The following is a 27,155-nucleotide window of genomic DNA, read 5'->3' as shown; positions in this document are numbered from 1 at the left end:
AAGCATGCTTCACTTTGTCAGACAGGTTCTATTTAAGTGATTTCTTGATTCAGCAGGTCTGGCAGTAATCAGGCCTGGGTGTGGCAAGTGAAATTTAACTCAGCTTTCTAAAATAATGTGGTTAATCACAGTTCTTTCATGATTTAACAGGAGGGGGCAATTATTTTTTCACGTCGGGCCAAGTAGGTTTGGACATCTTTTTTCCCTTAAGCAGATATAAAACATAAAAGATTTATGTCCTTTTTTTTCAAAATTATGCATATTTTTGTATATATTTACACAAAATGTAAACATGATGTAAAATTCACATTAAAGAAGATCTGCATATTTATTTATTCATTAAGCAGAAGATTACTGCTACCTAGTTGAAAACAAACACTTATCAAATGAACATGACATGACATTACCACTATGACCAGTAGATGGCTGCAGAGGATCCCTGATTCATGTATTCACTTGCCGTTTCCACTCCCTTATGTATAGTTAATAAAAGGGTGAGCGATTTATGTAGTTACTTGATAATAATATTTTGAGCTCATTTAAAATTCTAAACAACAACAACAAAAAACCTTCTTTGTTTATATTTTGATTATTTATAAACTTTTATTAAAGAAATGTGTAAAATGTTGCTCATCAGAATCATGGGATCGATCGAAAAATGTAGGCCTGTATGTTAAATGCAGTGCAGTTTTCTCTGGATAAAAGTAACCTATGTAAACGTAAGAGCCCTTGAGCAGATCAGATAAGACCAAATGAATGAATGAATAGTAGGCTAAAAATAATAATAATAATAGTAATAATTCAAGATTTTTTTTGGTGGATGTTGAAAGAAAAAGAAACAGTGAAAAAGGCCTTCTGTACACCTAAAGGGGGTCGTGAGTTAAGTCTGTTGAAGTGCGTTTCGAAGCATGTAACATGGGAATGAAAAACTGGTGCTGTACACTACTGTTCAGCGTCACAGAGCTGTTAGTAGACAAGTTGCTCGCTGTCCATACCCACAAACCTTTTGTGAGCAGCCATGACTTTGGCTTTATTTACAGATGGGCCTGTGAAAAGAAAGAAAGGGAGAGCCTTTAAGAACTTCTTTTGTGAAATCAAAATAATGTTGATATTGTTTTATTCCTTTTTTTGCACAATCCAGTAATTTGGTTTAGAATACGCTTTGTCCATTTGAACTTTTCTGGATTAGGGTTAGCCTAACCCTAACTAGAAGGGTTCTTGATGTGGTTTTGTGGTCACAGAGAATTGTTATGCTTTCAGTGATGCTTCCACAAAACAGATTAATCTCCTCTATATCTGTCCCTAACCCTAACCTGTTACGAACCCTAACCCTAACCCTTTCCTGTATTTTGTTTTAATGGTTAAATAAAATTTTAGTAATCAAAATCCATGGCTAATTAATTGAAATCATCAAACTTAAAGAAGTAACATCGATTTCTATTATGACAACTCTTGGTAGATTTTAGCATGGCAATGGATATGACAATGTTAAAGTATTTGGTCTTGGTGGAATAGATCTGCTACGCTGCTGCTGCTGTTGGTCATTGCGGTTGTAGATTATTGCTGCTGCTGCTGCAAAGCAAGTACAGGAACTTGCTACTGCCAATAAATACACTGATACACTGCTGTGAGTATTTAAGACGTACTGCTGCTGCACGAATAGCATACATAATAACCCGTAGCAGGTCTATACAGGTGGAGCTGGGGGAGGTGGAGGCTTTCAGAGGAACTCAAAGTGCGCTGAGAACTGCTCTAGTGTACAACATGTACAAATCAGCTTGTGCTGAGTAGTTAAAGCTGTGAATATCTTCAGTTTGCATTAAGGACCCATCAGCCTACGCCATCTAGAGTTTCATGATAGAACTTGGGATTTATTAAAAATCAACTACATTAAGTTTTTAGAGCCCTACGAAAACAGTTTAACCCCCCCCCCTCCCAAATTCTACTTTACCCAAATTCATTTTCCCCCCCATTTTAATATGTCTGAATTGAGTTTTAATGGTTTAATTACATTTTTATATTTGTCTAATCAATTGAATAAATAAAACTAACAATTTAATACTTTATTGAAAATTGTTTAAAATAATAATAAATGTTTTATTTTTTCAGAAATTGTGATGTCTGTTTTATTTTAATTTTTTCAGGATTTATGATTTAATGCGAATTTATTTTCAAAAACGGTGGTAATCAAATGAAGGCATAAAATATTAAAAATTATTGTTATATGTAATTAAATAATTAAAACAAAGTGGTTTACGGTTAAAATTAAAACCAGGACGAAAAATTATGTATTCCTTAAAAATAAAGTTGCAATAGTTTTTTTTTGGTGCTTCATCCACAAATTCTCAATTTTAGGTGAACGACACAAAAAATTGTGAATGTTAGAACATTGTGATTTACCTGCATAACTGAGTAATACAGGCAGAAAGATGAGGCCGTGAGCGGCTCCTAGCAGGACTATTGAGAGATACATGCGGAAGTAGAAAATCTGGAAGATCTGGGATTTGGACAGGGCGAGAATCAGGATCCCACCAAATTTAGTCAGGGTGATGCCACTGAACACCTGCGGAGTCAGATCAGCATGTTAGAAGGTGATTTATCATGCCCATATTATGTAGGTTAATAACAAGAATATGTTTGTGTACGTCACATTTATACAGCAGTAGCGAACATTACTCACAGAGCTGCCCATGTGTGCCAGCGCCTCCTCTGCCCGCTCAACCCTCGAGCTCCTGGTACTGACAGAGAAAGCCCTCACAATATGACTGCAGAACTCCACCGATATGCCACAACACTGCATAAAAAAAACACAACAGGCCAAACAGGTCTTGATAAATAATTACGTATGCAGATTTTGGTTGGTAGCCGTTGAAAACCAAAGCAAAGGAAACTGCATTACGGTAAATGGTGTTAGCAAACACTGCAAATAAAGTGCTTCAGTAACAAATATTATGCATTATTGCAGGTTCGTCACAAAACTTCATAAATCCTGTATTACCAATTCCATCAAACACCATTTCTTTTTAACTCACCATGACAAGGTTGACCAACGAGACCGCGTTGAGGCTGATATCCCACAGCCACATGACTCCAAACATGTTGACCAGGATCATGGCAATGGTGAAGGACACCAGTATTGCTGACCACAGCTCAAAGCCCAAAAGCACCGTAGACACCACAAAGATGGCCGCCAATGACACACCAAGGTTAAAAGCCGTGTCATAGACGATCGTGAGATACTGTTCATAGAAGACGTAGAATATACTGTCCGTGGGGGGAAAAAAGGAACAAACAGGTCAGGGGCCATGGCGATTGTTAATTACTGATTACTGACAATTCTAGTATGTACAGGTGCATCTCAATAAATTAGAATGTCGTGGAAAAGTTAATTTATTTCAGTAATTCAACTCAAATTGTGAAACTCGTGTATTAAATAAATTCAATGCACACAGACTGAAGTAGTTTAAGTCTTTGTTTCTTTTAATTGTGATGATTTTGGCTCACATTTAACAAAAACCCACCAATTCACTCTCAACAAATTAGAATATGGTGACATGCCAATCAGCTAATCAACTCAAAACACCTGCAAAGGTTTCCTGAGCCTTCAAAATGGTCTCTCAGTTTGGTTCACTAGGCTACACAATCATGGGGAAGACTGCTGATCTGACAGTTGTCCAGAAGACAATCATTGACACCCTTCACAAGGAGGGTAAGCCACAAACATTCATTGCCAAAGAAGCTGGCTGTTCACAGAGTGCTGTATCTAAGCATGTTAACAGAAAGTTGAGTGGAAGGAAAAAGTGTGGAAGAAAAAGATGCACAACCAACCGAGAGAACCGCAGCCTTATGAGGATTGTCAAGCAAAATCGATTCAAGAATTTGAGTGAACTTCACAAGGAATGGACTGAGGCTGGGGTCAAGGCATCAAGAGCCACCACACACAGACGTGTCAAGGAATTTGGCTACAGTTGTCGTATTCTTCTTGTTAAGTCACTCCTGAACCACAGACAACGTCAGAGGTGTCTTACCTGGGCTAAGGAGAAGAAGAACTGGAATGTATGTATTTATTAAAAAACAAACATTTAGTATTACCACAAATTCCCATACATGTGACTTAATAATGAGGATATGCAAAGATAACCGTTACTTATTTTCAAAACTTCACTGTCTGGAATCAATGTGTCGAGCTGACAACCATAGTATTTACTTATATAAAATACTACAACTACTATATTTTTTGTATTTCCACAATTACTATTAAAATTATGTAATAAAATAACCTTCTAGAGCAGGGCTACACAAACTCGGTCCTGGAGGCCGGTGTCCTGCAGAGTTTAGCTCCAACTTGCCTCAACACACCAGCCTTTAAGTTTCTAGTATGCCTAGTAAGAGCTTGATTAGCTGGTTCAGGTGTGTTTAATTGGGGTTGAAGCTAAACTCTTCAGGACACTGGCCTTCCAGGACCGAGTTTTGGCAGCCCTGCTCTAGAGGTAGTTTAATTTAAAACTTTAAACCTGTAAGGGAAGACACTGTAAGTCTTGTTATGTGGTCCGATGGCCTGTGTGATGTTGTCGGTAAGCTCTCGCGCCATCTTCAAGGCGACAATGAAGTCAGATGAAGTTTTTAAGATCGTGTGATAGCTCATGAAGTAGGTGGCGCCTACGTCAGTGTTGTTCTCTTTGAGATCCACAGCAGTCCTGTATGCAGCATGACCACTGCGCGGGAAAGAAAAGGAGCCATTAGTCAAAACAGAGATTTATAAACTTTTTTGTGAGCTCAACTCACTTTAAGTGGATTAAATTATTCACTTGAAATGCTAAGTGATATCTGAATTAATGTTAACCTTTCAAAAAATAAAAAATGTAGTTTACTGCTACCAAACGCTCAAACGATTTGGTCATTGTACCCAACTCGTACTCAACATAGGTGTTTCTGGCATACTGGTAAAACCCTGTGTACCCTGAATCCTGAAAATTGCATTGAATCAGAGATTGCAATTTTGGCAAATGCTTGGAATTCTTGCATAAAATACAAATCAGACAAAATGGATGACTAAATGAATGGTGGACAGGTACGGGATACCGGAGTTGTATGGGAAATCTGATCAATGGAAAATATTTAAACTTACCCTTTTCCACACTTGATGGTTGGGTTGTCTGAGAGAAACATGGGGAGGAAGCGCATGAACTCAGTACCATTAGGCCTCTGTTTCCCACTAGGGGTCATAGGTCTGCAGGGAACACAAGTCTTATCCACCACTGATGAAAGAAAACATCGTAATCATAAAAATAAAATAAAAAACACACACACACACACAACAACGACAACAAAAAAACAAGATACAGAATATAAGGCTTCAAAACAATAGTTCACCCCAAAATACAAATTCTGTCATCACCTTTTGTGTTTTAGAAAAGTCAAACAGGTTTGGAATTGTGGGTGAATTTTCATTTTTGAGTAAACTTTCCCTTTTAAAAAATCAAGACATCATGACACAATTTCCATTCAATTATATTTGCAAAAAGTAGGTTCAAAGACCCAAGAATAGTGTGATCTTCACAGTGGCAACTGAAGTCAAAATTTCAAACAACCACCAAAACAAACAGCACCCTGGATAAAAGTCCTCTGGGGCAGTGGCTCTGTTGATTTGGTGGATAATGGTTTACCTGAAGCATTGCAGAACGCTCCGGTGCTGTTATAATATCTGCAGCAGGAGGACTGTGGCTTCACCCAGTCAAAGTAGTCATCCAGCCAGGACGATGGAACGTTGCTGATCTTACTACTAAAATTACAACACAAAATATTGCTATATTGATCTGACAGAAGTTATTCAAAAACTGAAAGCAGGTGGGTAAAGTCACCAACTTTTCTGGGAATTTCTCACAGTAAATCATTTTCCTCACAGAAAATGTGTCAAAAAGTGACACTCACTAATTATTCAAGAGAGATGCGGTATAAATTTGCTGGACTAGAGAGTTGCTGTTGCAGCCCACTCCGCCACACACCGCATTCTGACCCTCAGGTGTTTTGTAGTCATGTCCGTCCTCTACCACAAAGTAAACTGGCGGACCAGTGTGCAGGTACTCACTCAGATTCCCAAAATAATCCAGCACATAGGAGTCCTGTGATAAGGACACAGTAAAGATTTATGTATACAATGACCCCTTTCAGATTCTTTAGAATGCAAATGTGTGTGAAAGGTGTGAATAGGTATATACGCACATCAGGCATGGCCAATCTCTGATCAAGTCCAATCTCCACTTTATTAACAACAGCTACGCTAAATGACAGCATTCCCACAAACACAGCAACCTGCAGATGAAGTTATGAAAAAGCCTATTTGTACATCATTTCCATGTTTATGTAGCTAAAATGGTATACCGTAGCAGTAGCATCACAATAATTGATTTATTTTGTTTAATTATTTACTTTATATTATAATATTTATTTATAATGCATTCAAGTGGTATTTAAAAAAAAATGAGATAAATACTTTTTCTGTTTCGTTTTTTTTCTCTTTACACTTACCACCAGGGGGCGCACCCAATCTTTCAAGATGAAAGGAGCGTATATCTTCTTAAAAAAGCGGAACAGACAACCTTCTGATTTTTCCTGCTGTCCATCAGACAATTTCAAACAGCATAATATATCTGGACGATTTGCCTGGGAAGGAAGGAAAGAAGGAGGGAGGGAGTGAAGGAAGAAAGAAAAAAAAGAACTTAAGCCACATGGTAAAACTAATGACATTATTTACTGTCTTTACATTTATTTTGAAAGATGAAGCTCGCGATTATGGTAAGGGGCGTTACATTTCCGACAAGTGCTTGCGGTGTTCAGCCAAATCACAATGCACTGGGTCAGCTGGCCAATCAGAGCGGACTGCGCTTGTCGGAAGGAGGGACTTTGTAGAAAACTAAGCATTTGAGAGAGGCAGGGCATAGAGGACCTACAATAATGTACAGCATTTGAAAAATAATGTGTTTTTTGAACATTAAATCATGTCAACATATTCTGTTACACCAAATACACAAAATAATGATCTTTAAAAAAGCATCATATGACCCCTTTAAGCATCTCAAATCATTACATATTGATACAAAAATGCTGCTTAATAAAACTACAGTTGGTAATCACTGTTTTAAGTGTATTAAAAGCTAAACATGCCAAGTTCTCAGTTTACTTATTAAAAGTAGGTTGCCGTGCATGATCATTTAACCCTCTTCATATCTCACTTTTTTCAGTTCCTCTAATTCTATAATCTCCTGCAGGTAGTGCTGGTGTGACCTTTGACCTCTCACCTCTTGTCTCCTGATGTCCAGGCCCAGAAGAGACACAAAGCAGGTGATCTGCAGGAGGAAGTCAATAAAGACGGCCAGACCAGCGAATAGAGAGAACGTCCTCACTGCAGGCATGCTAGATAGAGCACCTGGAGACATATGTAAATATGAAAACTATTGTCATCTGGAAAGGGAAATAAGAATCAAACGATCTATGGTAGGTCTCACTTTATGAGAGCTCCTTTTTTTTTTGGCCTGATATTGCACTCCAGTATCATATTCTATTTTATATATTTATCTATTTTATACCGATACTTCCACATGAAAGCATTTAAAACGCATCCCTATCCCTAGGGATATTATTATTATCCCTATCCCTAGGGATAATAATAATAATAATAATAAAAGAAAACATGAAAAAAAAAAAATAATATATATATATATATATATATATAAATTAGTTATGTATAAATAAATTATTTATTTATTTATTATTTTTAACACCATGTCAACAGCTAAGCTTCATGGAGAGAACAAAGTGAATGATTAAAAAAAAATAATAATAATAAAAAAAAGTTTAAATGCATCACACATCTCCGAGTAAAAACTGTGCAATCCAGTAAAATGTTTAACAGTCATAAGAGTTTGACAAGGAAAGCATGATGGTGGTTCTTCACCTTTTAATAAAATGTGTAAATCTTGATAAAAAAAGGCACCTAGTAAAAACAACTTGACCATACTTAGATTTGAAATAATTATAAAAAAAACACTTTATAATACTAGGATTTATATTAATGGTTTATAACTTACTGCAGAGGCATTCATTCCATTTCATCTACCATTTGTTAGAAATATAAGAGTTAATTTACTGGACTAAGGTTGACATACCTAAAAAGAAAGCAACTGTCTCAGAGAATGAAGAGAGGAACATGCTGGGAGCCACCTCTCCGAGGATACGTCCAATCTGCCGATGAAGCTCCTCCTCAGGCATTCGCTCATCTCTCTGAAGAAAAGAAAAATTTATTATTCGGCAGTTTTGTGAAAGCAAACAATCCTACCCATCAACAATCCTAAAAACCCTGAAGTGAAAACAAAATTAATATTTAAAAACAGGAACTAAAAGGTGCTCGTCTGAGCTATTTTAGTGGGCCAAGTCAGTTGACATGAACAATCAACAATAACAGTGTCATGTTTGAGCAGAATCTGCTCTCAGGGCATAAACTGTGTAAAGACAACACCACGCACCTGGTAGGTTTGTACAATGATGAAGATGTTGTCCACACCCACGGCCAGCACGAGGAAGGGAATGACCTCAATGACGATGAGTGTGAGGGGGATGCCGATGTAGCTGAAGATACCCAGCGAACATGCGACTGAACTCAACACGATCAGGATACCGGCGATACCCAGAGAGATCTTAGAGTCCACCTGCGAAACGTACAAATGCAGCATTTAAAATAATGAGGATATGCAAGCTCAGCCTAATGGCAGGAAAATTGACTACAAGTATATATTGATGACTTGTTTCCAGGGGAACACACTCTAGTCCCTCCCCCTAAAACATAAAGGCCTGCTGCCCCCGACCATCAACGACAAGTAGCAAATCTTCTTTTTAAAAACAGGACAAACTCTTTGGTATGCCTTATCCAAACTTCCTGATTCAATAAGGTGTGTCAAAATAGCAAAACAGTTCTTCAGGTTTTTAAACATGTAGCACTTTTGTTCTTCACATGATTTTTTTTTTACTGACTTTAATGATTTCTTTGGTTAATCACGATGCTGACAGCCTACACAATGCTGAAAGAAATACTAAGCCCGAACATAAACTCTAACCTTACCCTAAGTGTAGATGCGGGAAGGGGTTTGCGCTTAAGCATGGAAAAATTTGCACTGAAAGTGAGGGCTAACAGGGAAAAAAAAGGAGAAGGAAACAGATGGCAGAAAGCACATACTATATTAAGATCATAATACATAATTCGTTACAGTATGTGCCAGTATAAGCCAAAGTAATGGCTAAGGGACATCTACTAAACCTTTTATATTAATGCCAGCATCAGAAGATTAAAAAGTGTATACTGTAAGTGTATTTTTAGAAGGTTTATAGTATATTCATTTGAGTTAAGCAATATCCATACTAGGGGTGGGGGAATATTTAACCAGAAGGGTAAAAATGACTGTTCTTTTATTATATTAATATAATAACAGTATCTGTTATTTTATTAATAAAAGTCGCGGGGCAGCACCGACAATAAGTTTCTGTGTGTGCGCAGTGCGATCTGCAATCTCCGACCTCTCTCCCTTCTCACTGTGTTTATGTGCGAGTGGTGCGTGTGTGTGTGTGTGTGTGAACGGTGATATAGAACTGGCTTGGAACTACATGGAATGAATGAAAGTAAAAATACTAAGACCAAGTGCATAGTATACCTGTTGTAGCACATTGTTTACACATTGAGTACATGTTATGTTTAATTTAAATGTAACATTTTTATTTTAATGTAAAACTATGTTTTATTTATTTTAAATTAAACAGTAATTTACTTTCAAATGCCCCAATTGCTGAAGGATCTGCACAGTTTTTTGTACAAGTTCAAGTTGCATTGTTCAAAATACTTGTAGTAGCACAGCAGTGCATACCTGTTTACATTTAATTAAGGTTGACTAGACTAGACTGTAATACAAATAGTTGAGTTTGCCAGGTGCATACAACATTTATGACAGGTTTTCATGAAAGTGTTAGTCAGTTTTTCTGCTTGCCAATCCCATTTTGCACTGCAACAATAAAATTGAAGTGAGATTAACAAATTGAGAAATGTTTCTTTTTAGTTAAAACAGGTGTTGCCAAAGTTTTCGTTTGGGGACATAATTTGAAGTTGGAAAAAGGTAATAAATTGCAATATAAATCACAGAATACCGCAATATATTTAAAAAAGCAATAATATTGTATTGTGACACAAGTATCGTGATAATATCGTCTCATGGGGGCCTCTTGTGATTCCCACCCCTAATCATACTCTTCTTTTTGCACCATTACCAAACAAACATTTCAAAAAGGTCACATTTAGAATAGAGATACCCTTACCAGCAGGGTCCAGAAGCTGTTAATGTGTCCCAGAGCCAGCGAGATGTAGACAAACATGATGACGTAGCTGATCACGATGGTGGTGATATCACTGTTGCTCTCGCGGTCGATCTCATCTTCAATGCTGCGTTCGGAGCTGAATGCGATGGTCAGGTTGGGGTTGTCATAGTTCTTCACGAAGTTGACAAACCTGTGGAGGTATGGGTATCCTGAATATACAGTATATGACCACATAAGAGATACCATTCTAGATGAAAGCATTCTTTTTTTTATAATCTTTTCATAAAATATTCACCCATAAGATACACTAATCAGATCATTTAATCAAACTTACACTTTCTCCCATGCCAAAGCTTTGCCTAGTTTGTCCGTGTCATTCAGATAGTTGTGGACAGGAAAGGTGATCACTAGAGCTGTGGCGTTGTTGTAGGCAGTGCCTATATATGAAAGAGGAATAACAGAAAAAACGAACAAAGACAAATAAAAGTTATATATAAAGTTGCAATGAAAAAAAAAACATTTACAAAAGCTAAAAGAAAGAGTATCTTAAACACTTTTATCGATTAGCCTATTAAACATATTAGATATGATTTGTGCCAAATAGTAAAGAAAAGCAAATTAAGAAAATTACAAAAACATGTTAAGACAGAATAAAAACAGCATTCATTGGTAATACAGCCGATAAGAATGTTTCTCCAAAAGCACCGCCCCAATTAGAGTTTTGTGTTAAAATTGCTAATAAAAGGGCTAGTAGAGCAGATTTGACTTATGTATTTGTTTTAACGTGTTTTTCATTTTCTTTCAATTTATATTTACAATATATGTTAGAAAATGCTGAAACTTCAGCTTTGTCATCATCACAGGAACAAATTACATTTGAAAATGTATTACAATAGAAAAAAAGTTACTTTAAATTGTAATATTTCACAATATTATGCTTATTTTCCCCCAGTATTTCTGATTAAAACAAAACAAAACAAAACAAAAAAAAACACCAAACAAACTTGACCCTCAATTTTCAAAAGGTAGGAAATGCTACCAAAATGAGATCACAATGACGTCTTTGTTCTTTTGTATTTTATGTTTATTTTAGTCAAACTCACCCTCATATCCCCCAAGAGCAAGCCAAGGGAAAACTGGTCCTCCAAATGTACCCATGCAGGGGTCATGTGACTCGCTTGTGTCGTCCAGGGCCGTGGGAGAACTAATACAAAAGCAAAAGATAAGAAACAGTGAATCAAGGAAAGTTATGAGTTTATTCAGTTTAATTTACAAAGTTGAACAAATGCAACATGAACGATAATAGAGTGTTGCAGGGGTGACATTTTTGTAGTCCAAAAACTGGAAAGGAGGAAACATTTTTTTAACAAATTCCTAAAGTCAGTAGGTTTTTTTTGAATGAGTTTTTGGTTAAATGCCTGAATTAAAGTCAAGATATTTTCACATTTTATTCTACAACATAAAACACATTAGCAATCTATATATTTTTTGATTTAAGCCTAAACTGTATTTTTCTGCAGGGAATCAGGGTGCTGCTACAGTAGAGCTCACCTGACACAATATAAAAAATGAGTGTGATAGTCAGAGTTGACCACAGCATCCTTATGATCCAGGACTTCATGGCTGTTCTGGTAGTAGTTTAACAAACTTAGGATGGTACAATTGTCATTGTAAGGAGCCAGAGGAGAAATACAGATGTCTTTAAAAGTAACCGTCTCCCCCTTATATTCAGCTGTTAGCGTTGCAATTTCTGTCTGGAGATCCAACACCTACATGGACAACAGAGCAAGAGTTGAATATGGTGCATGGAGGATCGATCAAATGATTAAAACACTAAAAATATTAACAATAAAACAACAAATTAAAAACTAGTTGACCTAATGGACTAGTCATTGTTAAAAAAAATCTTTCATACTGTATTCAAAAGTATTAGGACAGTTAAAAAGTTTGAATGTCATTGCATTTAACATCAAAGCAAGTGACATTTATAAAAAGTTAGATGTTAGAAATTAGATGTCTCTCTGGAATACTTGATTCTGACTGGTTAATCCTGGCATTGAGCGGTCAGATATTTCCTAATAGGAAAGGAAGGAAAAGAAAGGGCGTGACGTGTGGTCAAGTATGGTGTCCCATACTCGGAATTTGTGCTCTGCATTTAACCCATCCAAGTGCACACACACAGCAGTGAGTAGTGAAAAAACACACACACACACACACACACACCGTGAACACACACCCGGAGCAGTGGGTAATATTCACCATCATCAATGGAACTGCACGCTACCCTTACATAGTACTCGTGTGGCTTATGTTGACTTGCCTGATGGAGGAGTGATATGTTCAGAATGGAAGAGAAGTGGATGTCTGGTCCAGAGAAGGGTGAAAAAACACCTGATGCATTCAACGGGGTGGTGATGATGAGCTGCTCGGTGCGGAAAAATGGTCCGAAGTGCTGGTCAAAATAGTCCTTCTCCTGCCTGGCCCTGCTGCTGGGAGACGACCAGAGCTCCACCGGGTTGGTTGTGATGCTCATATAGGACAGTCCAGCCGAGCAGATCAACACCAGCACCACGCTGGTCAGGATCACAGTTAAGGGGTGACGCACACACAGGGAGCCCCAGCTGCTGAAGAGAACGCGGAGACAGTTCTCAAAACGCTCGCCCAATGTCTCGCAGCACGTAGCATCACCTAAGAAAAAAAGGACGACATTCAGTGAGGACTACAGTTTCCAGGGAATCTTTTGAAAAATCTAATTCAAGACTTGCACAAATAAAATTCCATATGTCCATAGCCGAGCCAGGGAGCAACTGCAAGAGTTTACATTGAATTAAATGCTTAAAATGGGACTTTTAATTACAAACAAGCCCAAAATATGCCGGGACTCTTATTTAATTTTTTTTTTGCATTATTACTCCCAGCTGCTCATTCAAAAAAAAAGAAGCAGTTTTACAAACCGCATATCAAAATATAAACATAAAAAAAGCAAAATTCACCAACAGTATAAATAAGAAAGTAATTATGACTGCAAGAGTGCCGTTTTCCATCTCCAATTCTATGAGGTCTTAAAATGATAATTAAGACTTCTGTTACAGCGTTGAGGATATTTTAAGACATTAAATTTGATAAAACTGAATTTAAGACCCTTTTTTGGGACCCGTAGGGACCATGATATGAAGAACACTCATGCGATGCCCTCATCTGCTACCAACAGACAGTTAAAAAAAAAAATAATAATAATATATATATATGGTATATATAAATATATATAAATGTAAATATATATCAAAATAAACACACACACACTACATGACAAAAATGTACTTGCCTACAAAATCTGTGCCATCAGAGTTTATGGATTGGGGCTGGTTGCCATCAAGAATTGGGCCATATTCAGATGTGACCATTCTCCTCCTGTAGTGAGATAAGGAAAAAATTATACAAAATGCTGAACTTTGGCTTAATTTTAAGCAACCTGACTGAAATGGTATGTTTGATCCTTGATGGTCGAATAACCATTTATGGTAAGATACACTATGCAATTTACTACACAAATAAAACCCTTCTGCAATGTCTCAGATTGTTTTGAGGAACTTTCCCTCGAATTTCATTGGTTAGTGCATGTTTAGGTCAGTTACCTGTAACACCATGCCCCCAGCACGACTCCAAAGAAGAGGATGAGGAAGGCTACATAAGAACACCACATGATGACGGTCATGGCGTCCAGGCCGAGGATGGTCCAGGGTGGAAGGACTGGGGGGGGTACAGGTGTGGGGCCACACGCTTCACTGCAGTCCTGACATGAGCAGGGCCCCAAGCCGTCATCCAGAGACTGTGTACAGTTAAACGTCACGTTGCTCATGGGAGTCATGCCTGCGATGGGTACATCTGGGGAGACCAAATATTTTTAAGACCCGTATCATATATTTTCAGCACTGAAACCAATGACAAGAATCTTTATATGCTTTCATGTAAGCAGATTTTTAGGTCACATTATATGAGTTTGAAAGCAATAAAATTAATGGGTTACAAGCAACAATTCTTAAGTTTTTATGATTTCAAACTCAGTAAAGTGTCTTGTGATTCTGAAAGCGTTTGTGTGTGTGTACCTGAGAAATCCGGGTCAATAGCGAAGGGGACTTGGCCATTGTTGATATCGAACATGTACTGGATCCAGTTGTTGGGAGTGCACTCACTAGCATCTCTCCCACACAGCAGACTGAGGGCTTTGAGATTGGTGGAGGGGGCCTGAACATCCCTGCAGGCGTTATACATGGCTGCAGAGAGACATAAAAGAAATTACTTTGTTATATTTGTTACCTACAGTATTTGAATACAACAGTTACAGTTACAGTCCTCTAATTTGTCCTCAAACTTCACTTGTCTGCGTTCACGGTGTTCTAGACCAGTATATGCAAGTAGAGCAGAGTGTAAGCAAAAGCAGTATTTTTAAGTATTTTTGTAAGTAAGGGAACATTTTTTTGAAAGCCAGAGCGTTGTTGTTGGTTATGACTAGTTCACCAGCAAGCAGGAACGGAAATCCAGAGTCACTAAAGAATGCTCTGAAATGGAAGCAAGTCCTGATATAACCTGCTTTTAACACTGGACAAATCAGAACAATACATAATAATAATTACCACCTATTTATTATATATCCTGAAAAACAAGCCTATCAATTAAACGAAAACATAATAACAAAAAATTAGTAGAAAAATTAAGGGATATTATTACTAATACTAGGGTTAATAAATGCATCCAAGTAAGTCACACTCTGATGTTCTGAAAAATGTGTGATCTTCTCTCTAATCACTGTTCCTCACCATTGGCAAAGGTCTGGCTGATATAGTAGGACACCTTGTCCACATTAGTTGTGTTTTTATCAAATGTAGAGAAATTTGTGGCACTGACAAAATCGCTCTGTCTGGGACTGCAGGTAAGCTCGCAGAACAGGGTCATGAAGTTGAAGAAACACGCTGGACACCTGACACACAAAAACAGAAAGAAGTTCAAACTTTTATGAAGTGCATATTATATTACTGCCATGAACTGGACGATTCTCCCAGTGTCAGACAAGTACATGTTATTTGGTTTCAACTGAAAACGAGACTTGGTTTAATAAATAACCTGCTCGTGACTCAATAATGGTTCAAAGTTCTTATGCCACACAACTAACTTATATGCATCTTTATAGATGTATATCAGTCATACCTGGACAGGCACTGAAGGGGGAGCTGCATATTTGTTTTCAGTGTCCTGAGCTGTTGGGTATCACAACAAACTTTGTTGTCCCCATAGACCAGTCCTGGGCACAGCTCCTGCAAACAGTGAGAGATCACACAAATTAATTAGCTTTCAATGAAATCATTCTATTAACAAGTTGTTAAAAAACAAAATAGAATGTACTGCAAATAGATTCTGGTCAATTTGAGTCAGGAAAATATAGAATTTTAAACAAAACATGCTGTATACTTAAAATACCCTCCTTTATTTAATCAAATTTTGTAAAATGTACAATGAAAACCACCATGAATATGAGAATAATTGGATTGGTCTACCAAAAAAAAAAAAAAAAAAAAAAAAAAAAAAAAAAAAAAGCAATCCTGATAAAAAAAAATTCATTGTACGTGCATGTAAAGGGAGGTAACAAGACCACTGAAATGTTACCTACAGTAGTCTATAGGGCTTTACGGGTTACTAACATTTAAAGTACAGGAAATGCAAAGTGTAATGATCACCCATGACTGAACAGTGTCTGCTCATATCGTATTCTTCAAAAGTTGATTCAGATCTCTTACAGCCTAGCGTATTTGTCATTGTGAGGATTGACATGTGAGATTACAGAAAGAATCCCTTTTCCAAAGGTCAAAGTGAAGCAATGTTAAAGGGATTTTTGCATTAAAAAAAAAAAGTCTCAGTTTTTGGCCTTTAATTAAGTCATACAGATTTGGAACAACTGTAAATAAATAATGACACAATTTAAATTTTTAGGTGAACTCCCTCATCTAAACACTATGAAATGTCTTGAACAGCAGACTAGTGGTTCTTAAAGGTTTAGTTCATCCAAAAATGAAAATTCTGTCATTGATTACTCACCCTCGTGTTGTTCGAAACCCGTAAGCCCTTCATTCATCTTCAGAACACAATTTAAGGTATTTTTGATTAAATTTGAGGGCTTTCGGACCCTCCCATGCGCAAAGAAAACACAAATAATGACTTTATTCCACATTTTCGTCTCTACTGCGTCACTTGTGGACGCGCGTTCACGTCAGTATCATGACGCAAGTGTGTGGTGGCGAGTGATGCAGCAGAGACAAAAATGTGGAATAAAATCGTTATTTTTGTTTTCTTTGCGCAAAAAGTATTCTCGTAGCTTTGTAACTTTACAGTTGAACCATTGATGTCACACGGACTACTTTGTCGATCATCTTGGTACTTTTCTGGATGTTGATCGTGGTAGTTACCTTGCCGTCTATGGGAGGGTCAGAGAGCCCTCAGATTTCATAAAAAATATTTTAAATTGTGTTCTGAAGATGAACGAAGGTCTTATGGGTTTCGAACAACACGAAGGTGAGTAATTAATGACAGAATTTTCATTTTTGGGTGAACTAATCCTTTAAGGTGTCTGTTCTCTTACCTGTAGCAGGTCCTGTCCTTCTTTATCAGGTAACGGAAAAGGTGGGCCTGTGTAATTACAGTTTAACTTCTTCTCTGGAACTTTAGTGGAATTACCACATTCACCATACCAGATACAGTGCTGGCCATACACCTGTGCAGACATGAGAAACATTAGGAAGATTTATTTACACAGTGAGCACAACAGCAGTCTATGTGGGGAAACTATGGATCATTTTCCATTGCTTTGGCAAAAAATATGACTACATCTTTCAAACTACATGATTTTTTTTCTTCTCACTCAGACACAACACTACCAAAACTCTATGTAAAGGCCAATTTGCATGTTAATGTTTTTTTTCCAAAACTGTAAAACTTTTTAAAGTTCAAAATACAATACAAAACTGAATAAGACTGCAATTTGCTACATTTCTACAGTTAACTGATCTATAAAAACTAAATACTAGAAAACAATCAGATGTAGCTGAACACCTACACAGTGTTAAAGGGGTCATATGATGCTATTTTAAAGATCATTATTTTGTGTATTTGGTGTAACAGAATATGTTGACATGCTTTAATGTTAAAAAAACACATTATTTTTCAAATACTGTAAATTATTGTAGGTCCTTTATGCCCCGCCTCTCTCAAACGCGTCATTTTCAACAAAGCCCCCTCCTTTGATAAGCGCAGTCTGCTCTGATTGGCCAGCTGACCCAGTGCATTGTGAGGCTGCATCAACACTACTGCTGTTCCTGAAACCACGCCTTCTTTCTTTGCGTGAACATTTGGGCGGCATTATGCTAATATTTCCACATAGTGAGGTAGATATGTGGGGGTGTGTTAGAAAGAGGCGTTTTAGGTAGGCGTGGTTGACTCAACTTTTATATAGAATATCTCTTTGGATTTGAGACTTTAGTCTTTGCAACTTTACAGATCTTCTTTATGCACCAAGAGCTTGTAATACTCCAAAGAGAAAGGAAAACTTGGAATCGCATCATATGACCCCTTTAACACGTATACACGGACCATGCAACATATATATACAGCAGTGAATTCTAAAGAGTAGAAAGCTGTCGTTCTTGTTTTGTAAAGACATTTGAGAAATAACACTGTTTAATGCTACCTGTTGTTAGTGTTTAAGTCATTGTTTTATAAAGTGTAGTTTTGAAAAAGTGACCCAAGTTATTTACAAATGTGTCCTAACTACGGTAAAAAAAAGAAACACAATTACAACTGTAATCTTTCAGATCATCATCATGCTGCTTTGACCATCTGTTCAGCATGATGTGTCACCACTGATGTTTAAAATGAAATGTTCCTCAAAATCAGTTTCCTTCTCTTTTTCAGCATCAATCATGGCGTCACTTTCAAGAGAACAGACCTTGTTGTCCTCCACAAGAAATTTCACTTAACTTCCAGGACTAATAAAAATCCCTCAAAACTGTTACCACGTCACTTATCCAGAATACGTCTCAGTGAAACCAGAGAAGTATACATTCCTCAGCTCACTTTTGCAGTCATCTGACCAGAATTCACAGACATATGTGCTGCATTCAGAAGAACCGTGTCTCCACCAAAGTCCATTTTCAATTGATGAAATCAACCGTGTTTAAGATCAACAACAATTTGATTTTAAATGATAAATGGTACACAAAGCGTTACAAAGGACAAGGGTCAGCATTTAGACCGAGTAACTGTCCAGCTTTTCACTCAAATGGAAACAAAAGAGTGTGACCGGACATGTGACTGAGGGTTGTGACATCCCTTAGGCAGGAAACTTTGGGACAGCTGAAGCATCATTTTTACTGTTTGGTTTGTTGTGTTGGACAGCAACAAGGGCAAAATATTGACATGAAAACTATGAGGATGCTGGACCTGAGAAATTCAGAAAGAATATCCTGCTCATTCACATGAGAAATCCCCTAAGATCTCTGAAACTCTACAACAACACACACAACTCCAAAGCAACTATTTGATTTTTCCTTTATTCTAGTAATGATTCTTCTTCTATTGTACCCAAATCCTAAAATAACAGTTTCTAATATTTCTAATCCAGGTCACTACTAAATGTAATTTATTTTACTTTTCTAACCAGTAATAATGGACCAAAATATCGGTCAGGATGATTAGTCAAATAATCAGTAGCAATTTTGAGATTACTCTTGGTTGTGAAGAAAAAGTCTGGCTGATTTTAAAGTGCTCTGAAATCCAAGAGTGCTTTTGTTAAGAGATAACATAGGCTACATGTTGTATTTTCAAATATTTTTTAGTGAATAGTGTTGATAAGGCGTGAAATAAACACCCTAGCTATTAAACTGCATTATAATTTTATTTTAATTTAATTTGATTAGAAGTTTGATTAATCACTATGAATTATTGATCAATAAAAATAATTTTGAATAATTTTAAAATGATATATCAGCATACATTTCTTTTTAATTGTTTGGAATTTTTAGAAATTACTACTACAATTAAGACATGCATTATGCAAATTGTGGTTATTTATTTTCTATCTGACTGTTCTGACAATTCAACAGATGAAAAATATGCAGTTTTATATATATTCACGGTCTTGGTCCTGTCATGACTCAATAAGCTGGTATCGACTGAAAATATGAGCTGAAAATCCATTTGAAACAATGCTGTAGTCTCTAGGGCTGTCACGATTATGAAATTTGGCTGACGATTAATCGTCTAAAAATAGTCACGGTTATTGCGATTAATTGTCTGTTTTAGGGCTTTGGCGATTATGCCGATTATCACGATTAATTGTCTGTTTTTAGGCTTTCATTATATAATTGATTAAAGGGGTCATATGATGCTTTTTTAAAGACCATTATTTTGAGTATTTTGGTGTAACAGAATATGTTGACATGCTTTAATGTTCAAAAAACACATTATTTTTCATATACTGTACATTATTGTAGGTCCTCTATGCCCCGCCTCTTTCAAACGCTTCGTTTTCTACAAAGTCCCTCCTTCCGACAAGCGCAGTCTGCCAGTCTTAACTTTGATAAAGAATATCTCTTTGGTTTTGAGACTTTAGTCTTTGCAACTTCAGTGATCTTATCTATGCACAATCAGCTTGTAACACTCCAAAGAGAAAAGAAAACTTGAAATCGCATCATATGACCCCTTTAATTTAAGGGTTCAGTAAATAATTATGTTATCTTTGAATCTTTTTGAGTTATTATTTTGCGGTGTAAGATTACATAAAGTATTCCAAATTCTAAGAATTGGCCAATACCGATCCAACACCAGCGCTACTTTTTTTCTACACCACTACAGAATATCAATACTGTGTTTGTGGAACTAATGGTCACTCTTTTAAACCCTTTGTTAAACGCAGTTCACTAAATACTCACTTCCTCATTACAGAGAAAACTACATTTGAATAAAAATATATAAGCTATGAAATTAAACTAGCTGACTGTATAATTTAGCAGCAAAAACAATATCTTGAAAAAAAATCTTTGGTGCACATTATACAATTTAAACATGTTTATTCTGTTAACTATTTGTATTCTTACAAAATACATTCATGAATATAAGATAGAAATCATGAGAAAAAGAAAGGCTTCTAATAATCTTTCTGTTTGTGATAATTCCTTCCCTTTCTTAAACTTAAAGTATTATAACGGGAATATATCATCTTGGAGAGAGAGAGTTTTACCGTGCTGACTGTCATAACTGAACGTGACGTGCTGTTTGAATACTGAGCGGAGAATGACTGCCAGCTGCAGCAGAAGGAAGATGAGTTTCTGTAAACTTGAAGAGAATTGTAAACTGCAATTTCTGTTGCATATGAGAAACTTAACACAGCATAACGAAACAGCGCTTAGAGAGTATACTCGCCGCGTCAGCACGAGCGCGAAGGTGCACGCAGCAAAAATTACGTGCATATTGAGGAAACGATGGATGGTTTTCAGGCTAAAGTAAAGTTAAAGACCGCTTCTTAAACCAGAGAAGGTGAACATGCTGGTATTCTTGTGGGGGTGAAAAACATGCAAGCACTGTCACCGTTAGTTTTACTTTTCTTTTTGTTTTTATTTTTGAAAAACTTATCTTTGCTGTTTACCACACATGCTATGGAGGCAATCTAATTTTATTTATTAATTTGATTCCTCAGTGTTTGCTAAACATTCTGTAATTTATTAGTCGGTATATAATACAGCATGTGATGTATGCCTCATCTTATTCGTTTTTGTTAAACGTTTTGTAAGCTAGTTTGTCATTGTATCTTACTGATTGATTGTTGTTGTGCTTTTTAATTAAGAATAACAATGAATCCATTTTTTGTTTTAGTCTTAAAAAAATGAAAGGTGTGCAGATGTATGTAAGCAAAACAGTGACAACAAGATCGCGAATTCGAAAGCGAAAGTATCCGAAGCCCGCAGCTTAACACCGCAAAAGAGAAACTCCCATTCACAAAATTCAAATCACAAATAATACTACTGATGATAAAGAACGGGTTGAATGTTAACCACTTTCGTTTCCATATAACTATAAACTATGATAAAAGTTCATCAGCATGCATTGAATATTCCCATGCTGTAGCGCAAGAAAAAAATATATATATATTGCGACCAAATCATGTGCTCCTGCGACCAGCTGAGAAAGTTAGTTGCAAAAGAGGTACCAGTGGGAAGAATGAGTCTGGAGCCCTGTATAGGCTATACAGCGCATGAAAAGCAAACTGGTTTCTTTTGGTGTATGACTCCTCGTTGTCTCGTATAAAAAGCACAATAATCGCGGTTGTTTCAGACAAATAATCGCGATTAGACGGTTAATTATCGCAACAGGCCTAGGTCTCCATTCATTCATTACTTAATTCAAGCTAAATTTCTCAACATTTAAAATAAATGACACATTGTTGTATTTGACGGTATTTCATTTATTTACTTATGTTTTAACGCCATATCAGCAACAATGGCTATATTCATGGCAACATTAACAATATCATTTTGGCAGTATTTCATTTTGTAAGAAAATGAAAAAAGTAGGACAGTGCATCCAATATCAGTGAATACCTCTGAACATGTGGAACAGATTTATATAAAATTACTCCTCGATATCCTAACCAAACTCGATTATACCCCCCTTGTGTTGTAACCTGTTTGGGCTCAGTGTCCAGGAATTAGTGTGCAGTCCAAACAAATCTTCTGTCTAAACTTTGAGGGTAGTTTCAGTTTTTCCTGAGCAAGTGCTTATTTTTAGTGCAGGTCTTTCAGTACTTATTTTGACAGACCAAATGTATTTTAGATAAGAAGTGAAAGCAGTTTCACAAACTGTAAAGCTTTACAAACTGAGAAACAACTAGAAAGCTAAAGTTATTCATTGATATTTACGCAGTCAGAAATAGGACAAGCTCGACTAGGATCACTTGGTTACCAGAGACTAGTGCTGTTTGTCTCAGGTTACTAAAACAGAAGGACGCAATCATATTCTAAAGGCCCATTCACACCAAGCACGATAACTATAAAGATAAAGATATAGTTCTAAAAATCGTTCTCAATATTAAAGAATAGCATAGTTCACACCACAACTATAACGATAATGATACAGAGGAACGATATCGTTGGAATCACTTTCAAAATGATTTTTTTCCCAGCTGATGAACGATAAAACACTGACAGCCAATCAGAATCCATCCTGCTGTAACAAGCTCAAGAATTAAGGCTGATTGTCTCCATGCCAAAAGAACCAAAGACTTAAACCACTTCAGTCTGTGTGCATTGAATTTATTTAATACACGAGTTTCACAATTTGAGTTGAATTACTGAAATAAATGAACTTTTCCACGACATTCTAATTTATTGAGATGCACCTGTATGTACTGACCTGTTTTTTATTTATTCATCAAAAATAATACAAATTCCATGAAATTCCACTTTATACAGTAAATTCCGTTTTTATGACTGGATTCCATCCATGTTTTCTGCATCGCGGAAGTCATAGGGCCCTACTAATGTAGCAAACAAATATGATAAGCTGATTGTGAGAGTAAAAGACGGGGACATTGTTGTTTATTTACTTAGCATTGAGTCTCTCTAACTAGGTGACAACGTAGCGTTAAATCACCATTCAACAGACTCAAGCCACCACCGCACTGTCGTCTATTGGACTGCAGAAAGATACTAACTTTTCAATCTGCTTCTGCTACTTTACTGACTGTACTGACAAACTATGCTGACATCGTGTCTGCGTTGCAACAGGACGCGACAAAGCGACCGTTGAAAATCATTTTGAACTTTGTGTCAGCATGTCATAAATAGAACGAGGCATCAGTTTACTGCATCCAGTGTAGACAACATCACTGATTATAATGGGTTCTATTCTACACCGGACGTGAGTGGCACGACAAAATACAATAGAATTCTATTGTATTTTGTCGTGCCACGTGATGTGATGTGATAAGCATGAGTTCTGGGCCGTGGCGCGGCTGGTATGAACACCAGCATTGACTGAATGGCCACGATCAGCTCCAGTGGCTGTAACACAGGCTTTAATGTGCCGCAGATGCGTACCGTGATGCGCAGATCAGCTCTAGCCTCTAACGTCACTGAATCTGCTGTTAAAAATAAACCATCCATTCATCATATCATCATGCAAAACTAAGAATTAGAATCATTGTAATGTGACGATCAAATATAGGTGCGGGTGGGTGGTGGGCAGATAATTTGAAGCAGCAGACTCAGGTGAAGTTTGAGCTCATCCGCGCATCTCTACACTACACTGACCTGGGTCCAGTAGCAAACAATGGAGCACGCTCTGCTGGACAAACAAAGTAATTACACCATTCAGAAGCATTTAATCTGCGTTATATGTTCTGTAAAAAAAAAAAATTAATATCGGCAGCATATTGGCCAATACCAATATATCGGCGACAGGCTCATATCAGCCGATAATATCGGCTAAAAGATATATGGGTCGGGCTTGGGTTCAGTACTGTCAAAATTTTTTTTTTAAATTAATAATCTGAAAACCGAACCTTGTGCATTATAGGGAATAATATTTAGAGATTTTTACAGTTAGTTTGATAGCTTTATCTGAAATGGTGTCACAGTTTAACGAATTTAAGTCAGTAAAGTATATTAAATATATGAAAAATATGGTTCCACTATTATATATAAAAATAATAAAGGCATAATCTGGAAAACCAAGCCTTGTGCATTATAGGGAATAATATTCTGAATATTTTAGTTGTTTTGGTAGCTTTCTCTCAAATAGTGTCAGAGATTAATTAATTTAAGTGGGTACAGTATATAAAACATTTGAAAAATATGGATTCAGTACTGTATATAAAAACAATAAAGGCATAATCTGAAAACCAAGCCTTGTGCATTATAGGGAATAATATTCTGAATATTTTAGTTGTTTTGGTAGCTTTCTCTCAAATAGTGTCAGAGATTAATTAATTTAAGTGGGTACAGTATATAAAACATTTGAAAAATATGGATTCAGTACTGTATATAAAAACAATAAAGGCATAATCTGAAAAACCAAGCCTTGTGCATTATAGGGAATAATATTCTGAATATTTTACAGTTGGTTTGATACCTTTAGATCAAATGGTGTTGTCGTTTAATGGATTTATATTATTGCATACATTAAAAGTTGTAAAATTATTATAAAACATTTAAAATGGTAATTCCAAAAACGGAGCTTTGTGCAATAACAGGGATGTTTTTTCCGAAACATTTTAGTATTGGTTCTATATTATAATGTCACGTAGTTAAATTGTTTAATTAATTTAAATTGTAAATTTTTTTCATTCCCCCCCCCCCGAAATTAAGCCTTGTGCAACGTAAAGGGCATGTATTTATGTCTATCTGAATTAGTTTGGGCTCAAAACATAACAGCCCCAAAGAGTTTAAAGGGGTCATATGATGTTGCTAAAAAGAACATTATTTTGTGTATTTGGTGTAATGAAATGTGTTTATGCGGTTTAAGGTTAAAAAACACATTTTCCACATACTGTACATTACTGTTATTCTGAAACGCGTCGATTTTTACAAAGCTCATCGGTCTGAAAAGTGATGTGTGCTCTGATTGGCCAGCTATTCAGCTATTGTGATTGGCTGAATACCTCAAGCATGTGACGGAAATGTTACGCCCCTTACCATATTGTGATGGAGTGACGAGACAAAAACATTAAAACCCATTATAAACGAGGCATTTGTTGCATCCAGTGGGGACATAATTACGGATTATAATGATTTATACGGTCTTTTTACGCGTTGCATTGCAACACGCCGCGTAAACATAAAACCATGTCTGCATTTGCGATCGGAGAACTGACAAACAACAAGCGCTACTCTACACTGCCCAAAACTCGCGTTTGAATCATCAGTGGCAAATCCTTTAAATATAAAAAAACGTACTTACAGTCATTGACTCAACCAGGATTAGGAAACAGTCCTCCATAAAATGTGCTGCACGCATCTGAATATTTGGGTTGAAGTGTTCTGGAACAGTGTTGTAAATATAACTTAACCCCTGATTTCTGGCGGGCTAGAGTGAGCAGCGGCGGCCTAGAGTGAGGAACGGCCGGTGGGCTTGAGAACAGCGTGGCCGGCGGCCTTGCGGCAATCACATGTGACGACTCCGGGCTGGACTCCGCTTTGTCCATGGTGAAAGCCGATCCGGCGATCCACAGCGCGAAGTTGATGTATTTCCTCAGCGACCAGTACGGATCAGCTCCAGGCATGACGAAGCGGATATTGTCTTCTTTTGGAAGGCCAAACAAAGTAGTTTCGCTTTCACAACGAAACACAGCATCTCCACGGCATGGAGGCGGCGGCAACAATACTACAGCGAGAATAAAAGTTACGCCTTCTTTCTTTGCGTGAACATTTGGGCGGCGTTATGCAAATCTTCCCACATCGTGACGTAGACATGTGGGGACGTGTTAGAACGAGCCGCTTTAGGTAGGGGTGGTTGACTCTTAACTTTTATAAAGAATATCTCTTTGGATTTGAGACTTTAGTCTTTGCAACTTTACAGATTTTCTTTATGCACCAAGAGCTTGTAACACTCCAAAGAGAAATTAAAAATTGAAATCGCATCATATGACCCCTTTAATTGGCAAAAAATGTCTAATGAATGTCAAACGTCAAACTAACTTTACCGCCGTGAATCAGCATTGTGTCTCAAAACCTAGTGAGCCACCAACCTAGACAGCATTTTTGCCCATCACAAACCTAAATAGTAAATTCGAAAATTCGGAACGCGCCCAAAACAATGCTGCCAAGACAGGTGGCTCAGGGTTTCGGGAGTCATCCAGTGTCGTAATGAAAAGGCATATTTGCATTACTCATCCTAACGCGAAGCAGCTTAACAGAAAGCACTCTTTCATCCTTTAAAAACACTACAACAGCAGTTCTAGTCTGCTAAAAGCTGCTCCTGCAATCCGCAAAGACTAACAAGATGATATGTAGCAAATCATATTTCCTCTCTCCATAACCTTCGACTGTAGTTTATCAAGTAGAAAAGAGACTGTTACACTCTTTAGAACGACAAAGATACATGACATGCTTTTAAAGCCAAGCCTTTTGACTTCAAAAATACACATAATCGCTTTTGGGATTTGAACAAACATGATCTGTCAACTGTTAAAACTGTCAGGCTGGATGAAGCTTGTGCTAGGCTACGAAGAGATACATACACTAAACTAACTTAGATACAGTCCCAATACCGAATAATCGCCACACTTACCCACTGTGATAATAAAATGATGGCCCATAAAAGACAGATAATCAGTTTTCTCCCAGGTAGAGTCATCGCTCCTCTGACTCCAGAGCTCTTCTCTAGAGTAACTCTCATCTGTTGGGGTGAAGCTTTCTTATTTCCTGTTATCAAACACAGTCCAGCCTTCCTCTGACTGGATATGCGTGGGATTCAGAGTCGGTCAATATGGGATGATATTAGACTCAAAATGATTAATAGACGCACGCACAATTATCCATGTACTGCATACAGTTTATAACTGCGGTCAAGCCAGCCGCACCATTTTTTGTTCTGCGCGTGTAATTGTGCACTTACGGTACGGGTGCTGAGCGCAGTCAAAATGCATGTAAAGAAGCTGTCATACCGGCGTTTCCTTTATAATTAGCTTACCGGTATTTTACCTTTTATTTTTTGTTTGAAAATACATTATTTTTTTACATAAACGTTTGTATTGTACA

At 37.0% G+C, this 27,155-nt stretch overlaps 1 protein-coding gene across 3 annotated transcripts; it reads right to left on the bottom strand.

Moving 5' to 3' along the window:
* Positions 1–595: 595 nt before the first annotated feature.
* LOC107550433 (Niemann-Pick C1 protein-like) lies at positions 596–26,866 on the bottom strand. 3 transcript variants are annotated; one of them, XM_016231705.1, is made up of 25 exons: positions 26,686–26,866; positions 16,988–17,119; positions 15,562–15,668; positions 15,174–15,334; positions 14,463–14,630; positions 13,992–14,241; positions 13,682–13,767; positions 12,677–13,044; positions 11,908–12,125; positions 11,460–11,560; positions 10,691–10,793; positions 10,357–10,546; positions 8,523–8,705; positions 8,166–8,280; positions 7,299–7,426; positions 6,529–6,663; positions 6,223–6,312; positions 5,932–6,122; positions 5,667–5,779; positions 5,129–5,258; positions 4,515–4,715; positions 3,033–3,264; positions 2,681–2,794; positions 2,401–2,563; positions 596–1,046 (listed from the first exon to the last, which is right to left on the bottom strand). In XM_016231705.1, the coding sequence occupies exons 1-25, from the start codon at positions 26,791–26,793 to the stop codon at positions 967–969; spliced, it is 3,867 nt and encodes a 1,288-aa protein (XP_016087191.1). In that variant the 5' UTR covers positions 26,794–26,866; the 3' UTR covers positions 596–966. The 3 variants fall into 3 exon arrangements, with proteins under 3 accessions (XP_016087191.1, XP_016087190.1, XP_016087192.1); XM_016231704.1 differs by having other exon boundaries at positions 597–1,046; positions 5,667–5,782; XM_016231706.1 differs by lacking the exon at positions 26,686–26,866 and adding an exon at positions 18,478–18,515 and having other exon boundaries at positions 597–1,046; positions 5,667–5,782.
* Between the last annotated feature and the right edge of the window lie 289 nt (positions 26,867–27,155).

The sequence above is a fragment of the Sinocyclocheilus grahami genome, unplaced genomic scaffold, assembly GCF_001515645.1.
Source record: "Sinocyclocheilus grahami isolate Dianchi unplaced genomic scaffold, SAMN03320097.WGS_v1.1 scaffold398.1, whole genome shotgun sequence".
Classification (NCBI taxonomy): domain Eukaryota; kingdom Metazoa; phylum Chordata; class Actinopteri; order Cypriniformes; family Cyprinidae; genus Sinocyclocheilus; species Sinocyclocheilus grahami.
This window is presented reverse-complemented; position numbering and strand designations above follow the sequence as displayed.

Bases quoted from the DNA above. Each gene is read 5' to 3' on its own strand.
- LOC107550433 (XM_016231704.1), bottom strand. From the start codon at position 26,793: ATGAGAGTTACTCTAGAGAAGAGCTCTGGAGTCAGAGGAGCGATGACT. The intron at 13,768-13,991 runs GTAACTGACCTA...ATCTCACTACAG, and splicing joins CTGGGGGCATGGTGTTACAG to GAGGAGAATGGTCACATCTG. The intron at 5,259-5,666 runs GTAAACCATTAT...TTCTTTCATCAG, and splicing joins AGCGTTCTGCAATGCTTCAG to TGGTGGATAAGACTTGTGTT.